This window comes from Anopheles aquasalis, chromosome 2, assembly GCF_943734665.1.
Source record: "Anopheles aquasalis chromosome 2, idAnoAquaMG_Q_19, whole genome shotgun sequence".
Classification (NCBI taxonomy): Eukaryota; Metazoa; Arthropoda; class Insecta; order Diptera; family Culicidae; genus Anopheles; species Anopheles aquasalis.
In genome coordinates, this window is record NC_064877.1 from 68258147 (window position 1) to 68268146 (window position 10000).

General features: G+C 48.4%; 1 protein-coding gene across 5 annotated transcripts in view; it reads left to right on the plus strand.

The window, feature by feature from the left end:
• Positions 1-10000, plus strand: part of LOC126579638 (leucine-rich repeat and calponin homology domain-containing protein) — a 27052-nt gene that overhangs the window by 1058 nt on the left and 15994 nt on the right. For all 5 annotated transcript variants that reach the window (XM_050243138.1, XM_050243165.1, XM_050243128.1 and 2 more), the window contains exon 2: positions 1-115. This exon is cut by the window's left edge and continues 482 nt beyond it. In XM_050243138.1, coding sequence (XP_050099095.1) covers positions 1-115 — 115 coding nt within the window. The remainder of the gene's footprint in view (positions 116-10000) is intronic.

Genomic DNA, 10000 nt, shown 5'->3' on the forward strand with positions numbered 1-10000 from the left:
GAGCGCATCCTCGAGGATGCCCATCTCAGCGGCGAGCTAAAGCTGAGCGGCCGCAAGCTGAAGGACTTCCCGAAGGCAGCCGGCAAATACAATCTCAGCGACACCGTTATTGCAGGTGAGCAATGAATTGAACTTCTTTTTTTCGGTTAATTTTAATTAAACTCCTGTGCATCGATGTACCAAAGAAACAGGGCGACCAATAGAAGATGCTACCGCAAACAGCAAGCCATGAACAGCGTAGTCCCCTTTCCCCTTCACGAAACATTCTTAACGAGATCTTGTGGTGCTTCTCCCTTGTGCTCTGCGGTACCACGCGGTAGACTTTGCTTATTGATGGTGGCCAATTTTAAATGTCCGCAAAACAAGTGCCCGATGAAAAGAGGGAAAACATTTGCGACGATTGCGACTGGTTATGTCGCTCGAGTGGGAAAATCGTTAAAAATAAATTATTCCCAGGCTGTGCAAGCCTAGCACTGGTCTATTGCCCATAGACCAAAGGTAGACATTGCCCCTAGACCGAGGAAGCTAGACGTGGATCGAAGAATGTGAAACAAATTCCGTTTACCAATCCTTGGGGCACCGACTAGCCGCCAATCGTACATTTATGATAGCTAGCCCCTGGGGGTTTTGATTAGCTTTCTAGAAACAAAACGCATCGTTCGGACAACGTGGAGAAGGTAAAACGATTCAGATTTCGGACTCTTATCTGTTTTGATTTCTTTGTAGTACCACCGACGGCCGAGAACGGCGACGATAATCCCTCTATTTTATTGCAAAACAGTTTTATGGTTTGTTTGGTGGCGCCATTCGAGGTCGCACCGGATCCCAGACAACCTGCTTTTCAGGCGCTGCTGGGCTGTTGGCAGGACAAACCTGCACATCGGAACGGCGAAATCGATTCGAGAATGGCAACGAAAGACAGAGAGAGGGAGCAAGAGCGAGAGGTAGCCTTTTCTTTGACCTTCCTTGGACTCGGAGACCGTGCAGAAAAGTATGAAATGAGGACATACGAAATGAGGCAACCAATATTCCCTACTTACGTAAACCCACCACTTCGGGCCCACCAGCCGGTCAGCCGGTGGCTGTCGGATTGGTTGGTGGTTGCGTTCGTTCAGATGCCAACGAAAGAAACCACCTCGTCTGTGCCACTGGTCAGCAGGACCCTCTCCATCCGCTTCGCCTTGTATTTCTCCGGTCTGTGAAGCGAGCGTTAACGGCACCGCCTCTAGGGAAAGGGTCAATGCGCACGCACACGCACCGCCAGCTGTCCGGTGGTCCGGTTTTACGAACCGGAGTGGTAGATACACATCGGCGTGACCCAAAAGCGCACTCTACCAGCATCGGCAGTTAATTGTTGAGCTTCAGAGTCAAGCGAATGCCAAGGGCCCCAACCGTGCGTTAATTGAGTGTAGCGCTTGTAATCTAGCTCCATTTTGCAAAAAAAACATGTTAAACAAACCAAGCGTATGGCTTATCAGGACGCTATCGCTACACAGCTGCAGGTTGTTTACAAAAGGAAAAGCGTTTTCCATCCGCTCTCTTCTCACCTAGAACACATTGCACAAAAGCGTCAGTTGGTCATGTGGTCACAAAGCGAAATCAACGAACGAAGGCTTGATGCTTTGACCCGCAATGAACGCGCCGTTAAACGCAGTTAACGTTACGCGATCGTGCACCCTTCTTCGGGGGCAACCAGAACACCACAGAGGGTGCGCGTGCACTATCAGTACCCGTGGTTCCTCGGTTATCGCGCGTTTCAATGTGACCGCGCACAGCCACGACACTAGCTTGATTTGCATGCTTGTAACTGCTTCTGTATTGTGCGGGTTTGTACCATCCACACGCTGTACTTTAGCCGCATTGCCGGTTGGCCATTGACGAAATCAATTTGGTTATGCTTCATAAGGATGATGTCTCGTTATGGCGGGACCTCCGGTTCGTTATCACCTCTCGGTGTGGGGGGTTATCATCATGGCGAAATAGGCGAGAGGCGAGAGCATACGCCGGAAGTTGGTTCGCGCTACAGAACTGAAAACATCTGTCGAACGGAGTGGTGCCAAGGGTGAAGGCCACGACGGAGCCGCTGTGTAGAAGCTAACTTTAACGGATGACATCATCGAGGCGAAGAACTTGTCGGGCTACTAGTTTTCGTCCGTTGACGAGTGACGACGGGCATCGTATGTTGCTAAAGCGTTGCCACAAGCGCATATGCCGGGACCATTGGGTTTGATTGGGCTATCTTTTATCATGCTAATTCAATCTCACGAGCCGTTGGCTTGTGCTAAATGATTAACACAATTTAATACCTGGTCAGTGGATTGTGTAGGTGTTTGGATTAATTTGTAGCGTTATGAGGCAAGCTTTGACCATTTGTACCGAGAGAATGGCTGGCCTTTAGTCATGAAACTGTGACATTTTGGGTTTGCTCGTACTATGGGAACACCCTCGGCCATGCCTCATCGATTGTCCATATCATTTATTGGAAAACAAACTATTTTTTCGTGGTTTTCGGGTGTTTTAAACTCTTCTCTGTTAATGTAAAACTTAATTGCATAAATAGGAATAATATCACGCCAGTCAGTTCGTTATGCTAGCTGTTAACAATGCCTGCTGCGAGCCAAAAGCAACTAAACCTACACTTCTCCCAAGTACGTTGCTGAAGAAACCATTTTGGCGGCACTTAAAAACAAGCTATTTACTATCCTTTCTAATGATTCAAACTAATAGCAATCGATCCTCATATGTGCAAACAACAATAAACCACACAATGTACATTCTTATTGCCGTAAAACGCGACGAGTTAATGCAAATACTCAATACCCTTCCCCGTGCTGGTCGAGGAACGCTACAATTGCGCCGGGAACGGATTGGCAATGATTGAATCTGAAGAGAACTCGAAGCAGCCTTTCTACCGTCTCAAGTGGAGCTTTATGCCGTGTTGTATGGAGTGCAGAAACCGAAGAGAGCTAATAGCAGGTTCCTGCGTAGCTCTTCCGCTACCCGATTACGGCTACAGAAAGGCTATGAACTCGCTAATGGATTATGATTAATCTTGCCTCTTGGAAGCCGTGCAGCGTTGCCCTCGGCTGCTTCTCCTCCTCCTTCATACCATCATTTAAATATACTGCTCAAGTGGTTCTTATCGATAATCCTTTTTTACTCTATTAGCATCGTGCATCGCGCATCGACTTTATGGGCTTTTTTCATGAAATTTTCTCCGTGAAGCTTGTAAACCCCCGCGTCTGATCGCTGACCGGGGCGGCGATAAATTGGAAAATTTCACTCTCTTTCGCTAACTACAGTTACAGTGGTGTTTTCGTGCTCGTACGATTAATTGAGCAATATAAAGTCCATTCAGCTGGATCGCTCGCACAACACCCCCCCACCGGTCGTCGCCGTGATGGGGCTCTCTCGGGCGTAACGCTCGAAAACACAGAAATAGATCTCGGATGCGTAGTAGTAAGTACGTGGTGCCGCGGCGTTTTTTTTTTCTTCCTCCCACCGCGGCGCGAATGCGTTCCGATTTTCCTTCCTCTGCGCCCCGTGAATTGAATGGCCTTGTTCGGATGCGGTGCTGTCCAGATGAGTTACAGCCGCATAGTTGCGCTTTTATGGTTTACTTTCAATTTTTGACACGAACCAGCGAACAACGCATCGACCGATCGATCGGCGTGAAATGGCATCAGATTTAGCCCCGTGTTACCCGGTTGTAATTTGCCACCACCTTTCGCTCGGCATCGGCGATGGCGACAGCAGAGCAGCAGCAACAGCAGCACCTCCGTAATGCCACAACGAAACGCTTTGTTGTTACCATTTGCATCACACGCTCGGGCTACGCTAATGCTTCCCTCCCTTTAAATGCATCCAATTTGCTTTCTCTGCCATTAAAGGTGCGTTGAGGACGTTCGAATCACGGTAATCGCAAATTACCTACTAAATGCTGTGCCCAGCTGTGCCCATTGGCAAGGGTTTTTCTTTTGGAATTGGACTTGGAGTTCCATTCCGAATTGGGCATCGAAATGGGACTGAGTTTGGAATTGTACTTTATGGTTCTTTGCTGCACAGCTGGCAGCGCATGGCGTACGTTACACCATTCAAAGTTGCTCGGATCGGAGATCGGAGCGCATTCGAACGATCCGATGATTCATCGTGATGGTGGTGACCGTGATCGTCCTACGACGTTGTATGCTTTCGATGCGCCATCGTACACGTAGACAAAGCGTCGCATACCTTTTCGCTGACTTTTTGTTGGCTGGAGGCTGTCTCGATTGTCTCGATGGCCCCCCTCCCCCCGCCTACCACCTTGGATGTGAGAGGTCGATCGACCGAGTGTGGTGGTGGTTGCGTTACCTTCGCGTTTTCCTTCGATCGCGGTTTCGGACCCGTGCAAGATGAGATTCTGTCTTCACGACGACGATCTTCCGATCCATCTACATTGGCGCCACTCTGCATTCTTTTCCATTTGTCATCCGTTGTTAGTTGTAGGTACATGGATTTGTGTTGCCGTGTTGCGCGCGGTGAAAGATCGTCTGTAACGCCAAGGAGCTGGAGGCTTTCTACATGTGGAACAGCCGCCCATTTCAAGGGTGTTGAAATGAGAAGGTTCGTAACATAATCGCCTCGCCATTCATCAACGCCATAACCATGGCCATGTTCGGCGGTCGTGAAGGGACATGGCCATGGTTGTTCCGCTGGCTCTCTCGTATGCCGGCTCCGAGGGGGGTTTGCCAAGAAAACCGCACGTTCGTGTATGACGCTCCCGCTGCTGTGCACTCTTATCTTGGATCGCAGTTTACTTGCGACCTAAGCCAATAGGGAATTGTGATCATTGAAGGGAAGTCGCTACTGTAAGATGATCAATCAATTAACTCGCACTTGCACACTACGGCCAGCAATTCAAGGCCAGCGCATTGAGCTCCTCCTGTTGAACGGGAATACTCTGGAGTTGTTCAAAGTATTCTGAGCTGCGACCTCTCTACCAACAGAATTTGCATGATTCTTAATGGCGGTAGATGTGTATCGGAATGAATGCTACAGCAAAGGATGCTACTGTGTGCACACTAATGCAGAGTCGTTCCATGGCGGTGTTACGCGTCGTCTTCTAGCGATTGTCATAGCGATTAGCGGGATTGATGCGCCTGCCGGGCGTGACAGACATGGCCACACTTCACGCTCACGCTCCATCTGTACATGCAAACGCGAATAAACAATGGTGTGTCTCATCTTTGCAGCATTTGGCACGTGGTAGATGCTTCCTTTTGACGGAAGCATTCGTCATAAGACAACGATGCCGCTCCTTATGCATATTCTGATGCAAAAAAGGCCCAGAACGAAAACATGTGTGCGGTGGTATCCTCTCCGCACGCGCTGCACAAAATGCATTGCATCAAAATGGAAGGAGGGGGCAGGGGTTTTGTTGTGTGTCGGGACATGTTTCCTCCTAGATGCCTCCGACAGCGTGCCGGATGATGATGGGTTGCTGCTGGGTGAGGGTGTGCAGGATAAAAATAAATGTTTCGCTCATCACTGCGTTCGCGGCTGAATTTTTGTGAGTAAATAAAACCACGCCGAAAACCGTTGCAAAGCGGTGTGCAAGTCAACGTTTCGTTGTTTGGTATGCATTATTTGGGGTTTTCTTTCGACGATAAATCATATTTTTTATCTTGAATGAAATTTTGTCTTCTGTTAGTCACTATTTTTGGTGACATTTTTCCAATTGGTGCAATAAGTTGTGCTCGGTTAAGTTGTCCATTCCTGATAGTAGATGGAAATTTCATATTCCATCACTAGCACATCATAATAATGTTAACCAAGCATGTAAACTCCTAAGGTTTCATCCACCCACACTTACTTCCATCTAGACAGTATGTTCTTTTCTTAAAAAAATAATTAATTAATAAGAGCTTTTGGTAAATTTGTTTTATCTGACTAAAAATTTTACATTGTGTGCGTTATTCATATTTTATCCTTGTTTCATATACTGGTTGAAGTACTACAAGAAAATGACTTGCATATACCTGCTAGCACAAATGAAACAATGAAACAATAAACTATTAACCGGGTGTCTTCCAAATCCGATCAAATAAAGGGCAGAATCCAATTTTTTTTTATATTTCGATAAAAGTTTCTCATTTCTTTTTTGAAACAGAAGATAGCGTAGTTTGCTCAACAGCGATTATGGCCTGTACCTTCCAGCCCCAGTTTGGCGGGGGAAGAGATACTTAAATATGCTAAGAACGTTTCTTCGCGCGTACGACAAATAATAAGCGTGCATCCGGTTGTGATGACACGTAGCAGCTATCTGAATCCGCGGAAATGGAAGTGACACTCACTCTCACACACAAGAGCGCACATAAACCTCTGAGAATGATATTTTATGCCATGGCCAGAAGTACATTAGAAATGGCAAAGCGGGCAAACGGCAACACGGCGGTGTTGTTGCTTCCCGTTGAACGTTTGCAACCGCATCTTCTCCCTCCTTGCACGGTTCGGTGAATTCGTAAGAACGCTGCCAAGGAGTATAAACACCGCCACATAGTAAGAATGCTAGCCCCGGAGTGCGCACGCTCTCTCTCTCTCTCTCGCTCGCTAGTGTGTCGCTCGCCATTGCTTTGTAAAGTATCGCGATCCGTTGTTGTGCCTTTGGTCGATTTCTATTTCTTGTTAAACAAATCGATACCCCGGTTGCACGCCAACACGCACAGCATCATCCGACGGAAGGCGGGTGTGGTGTGAACCGATTGGGAGCGTGGGCACCTCTGGCTTGGCGCAGTCAACGGATGAATGCGGAAAGAAAAAAAAATCACCAACAGCCAACATCACGCACATAAACCACCACCACACCACATCAAGGAGAGCGTGAAATGAAACGAAAACAAATCTGGACTGGAGGAGGAGGTCCGTGCATTGGTCTGTGGGGCACGGATTAAAAGTCTCACCGAAACAACACTGCGGCCAGCAACATAATGGCATGGCGCGTGCAGAGCAGGAAGACAAACAACGGCGGCCCCGAGGTGCTGATTAGTTTCCTTCGCTTTCGAAAGGAGGTGGAGCGGGAGGTGGAGCAGGAGGACATTAATATCCCATTAATCTTCGATGGGAGAGAGGAAGGAAAGGTGCGTTTTGATAGAGGTGTTGTGTGATAGGAGTGGTGCGTTTTTGATGTTTCGAAATGAAACAATAATTAAAATGGAAATGGGAAGGAAATTGATTTGCAACAAGGGCACGTTACTGTCCGTAACGAATGAGATGAGGTGCACCCTCCCCCACGGTTATGTATCTTCGCGTGCTGCATGCATTCATATTTACTGGAAAATGAAGGGTTTTGTGTGCAAGAGCGGGTTCACTTTTGACGCCATTTGCTTCTCGGTGTTGCGCTTTGCTTTGCCGAACGTTGCAAAGATGACGGTTTCGCTGTGTTCCAATTCCTTTACACAATATTATGCTCTGCACATTGCCATGGCGACGACAGAAAGGCAGAGCTTTACAAAGGAGCAGTTCCGTTCCATACCTCCGTGTCTCCAGCACACCAGACAACAATGGTTTTTTTTCGCTCAAACTCCGGGCATGACTAGACGACGACAGAGCTGGGTTCTGCTGTAAGGATGCAGCGCTGGGTGATGGTGGACTGGGCGTTGCTCCATCCACCCACTCGCCACGATGACGCGACGCTTCCGGTGGAGTCACTATCGCAATGCTCATGACTTGGGCGCGGCCATGTTCCACGTGGCGACCACGTTGCTGTCTGCTGCTGCTGCTGCCGCTCTGTGAGTCTCCGAGAGCAGCAGACAGACACTGACAAACGGTGTCAATGCTCCAAAGGCTCCCTTTTCCTTTATTATACGGAGCGGGCTTCATATACCCCACCACCTTCCTTAATGGTGGTTAATGTTTGCTTTCTGCGTAGCTCGAACAGAGTGGAGGTCCTGGAATGGTGGAGTGTCGAGTTCCCCGTCACTCGACTATTTTGCGCATCACCGGTCGTTGTGATACAACCGGAAAACCAAATATCCGTTGGCGTTTCCTAGGCGCTATCATCATCCTTTTCCTCATCATCGTCCTTTTTGCTATGCTTTTTACACCGTACTCGAAACATGGTTGCAACTGGACGATCAAAGACCGAAGGACGATGTCTTTTGATTCGAGCATTAACTCGATGTTAGACCAGCGCTGAAACGAGGGATTCGTAAGCTCCGATTGGGTGTCGCACCGCCGCGGTTCGGCAGCGCGTTCTCTCTGGGCCATATCCGGATTGATGAGCCACCGTTTGCCGTTATACACTAGCGCCCGGAGCGCCTGGGAAGTGAAAGAAGGAAGTTAATCAAATTAGCTGTTGGCCTACAGCGGGACTGAGGAATGGCTGCATTGCCGCTCGGATCTGATGTTTTTTTTTTTATTTCAAATTGGTATAGCATGCTATCATGCTCGACACGTCCGCATTATTGATCGGATACCGCATTGATTAAATGTGGATCCCGTGGGAACGCCGTCAATTTCCTTGGTCCCCTGGATAGCTTTACCATGAAAAAACACGCAACACGCACGCTACATCTTCATCAGTTCGCTAGACATCTAGATCTTACTATCGATTGGATAAATTAGGTGGTCAGCTAATAGACTCCAAATTTAGCCGCAAAAGCGTTTGTTATGTGAAACACATACCAAGCATTGGGGTTCCCACATGTAACACGACACCATCATCATCATTTCACGCGTGACCTTAGCCCTGGACATGCGAAACCACCAAATGTCCGCGGTCGTATCGTATGAATATTAGACGAGAAACGAGATACCGCGTCCGATCCGAGCACAAAACAGGAATCTCAAATGCCAATATTTGATCGTGGCGACTAATGGTCCCGTCACAAAATGCACTTGGACGCCTTCACGACCATCGGACGGGCGAACCTTCAGTCTCCCTGTGTCTCAAGAGTGCAGCGAGAAAAATTGGGGCGCGGCTCGCGGTCGATGTGGAAAAAGGTTTATTTATAAACCAGAAGACACAGCAACCGATGCTGATGATGCTTCGCGGCCTGATGATGTTTCATTTTCATTTCCCCCTTCTTGCCAGTGGAGAACCTTTCTGCTCCGAGGGTTAGCCGGGGGTTTTCTCGGTTTCGTTTCACTGCATGCAGAGCTAGAAAGGGATCAGCGTGGTCGCTCGATCGATGTTTAGGGCGGTTCACGGGTGCATAGCTGGTGTAGCAGACATCGTTCCGTCCGCAGCAGACGACTGCTGCTGCTTGGAATGCATATGCATGCGCTCTCTGGCATCGAGAGTTTGGCTGTATGCTTGAAGGTCCCGAACCACACAGCTCAGTCGCGCCGATGTAGGCGGTCTAAGTGCATTGGCCTGGAAAAAACATAAACAAAACTGCTCAATCGCTAACACACGCGCTCCAGTTTTCGGGGTGCCGTTGCTGTGTAGGAGAATCCGGTCCTGATCCGCGCACCGCCCGCCTCCATTCGGCCGACTGGCCGGGCTGTCACACAGCGTCAAGTCATCAACATTAAAGCCGTGTTCCGTTGAGCCCCGTTGTGCTGCCGCTGCTGCCGACTTTCCTGTTTTCTCCGGGCGGTTGTTTGCTTGATTATCTTATCTCTCGCGGTGGCCCCATTTTCCCGCCCGAAATTGGAAAGCACGATCATGTTGTGTGCCACTATTTATTCTTCTTTTTTTTTATCAATCCAGCACCATATGCTGTGAGGTGTGGTGCAATGGGGACTGGTATGTTAGTGCTGTGGAGCATGGAAACGATTGCAGCAACACCTTGCTCTCTCTCTGGTGTTATCAGCGCAAATAAGATTAGGGCGGTGACTCAGAACTTCAACTTGAGTTCATCACTGCATAAGCATTTTCCTTGAGGAAACTGCGAACTTATCAGACTATTATCGCAAAACCTTGAACTGGAGCTGGCACTAATCGAATGATTTATGAAAGAACATAATGGATGTGCTGCGTTCTCGAATATCGTTCAAATGATCTTCGTCTATGATAGAA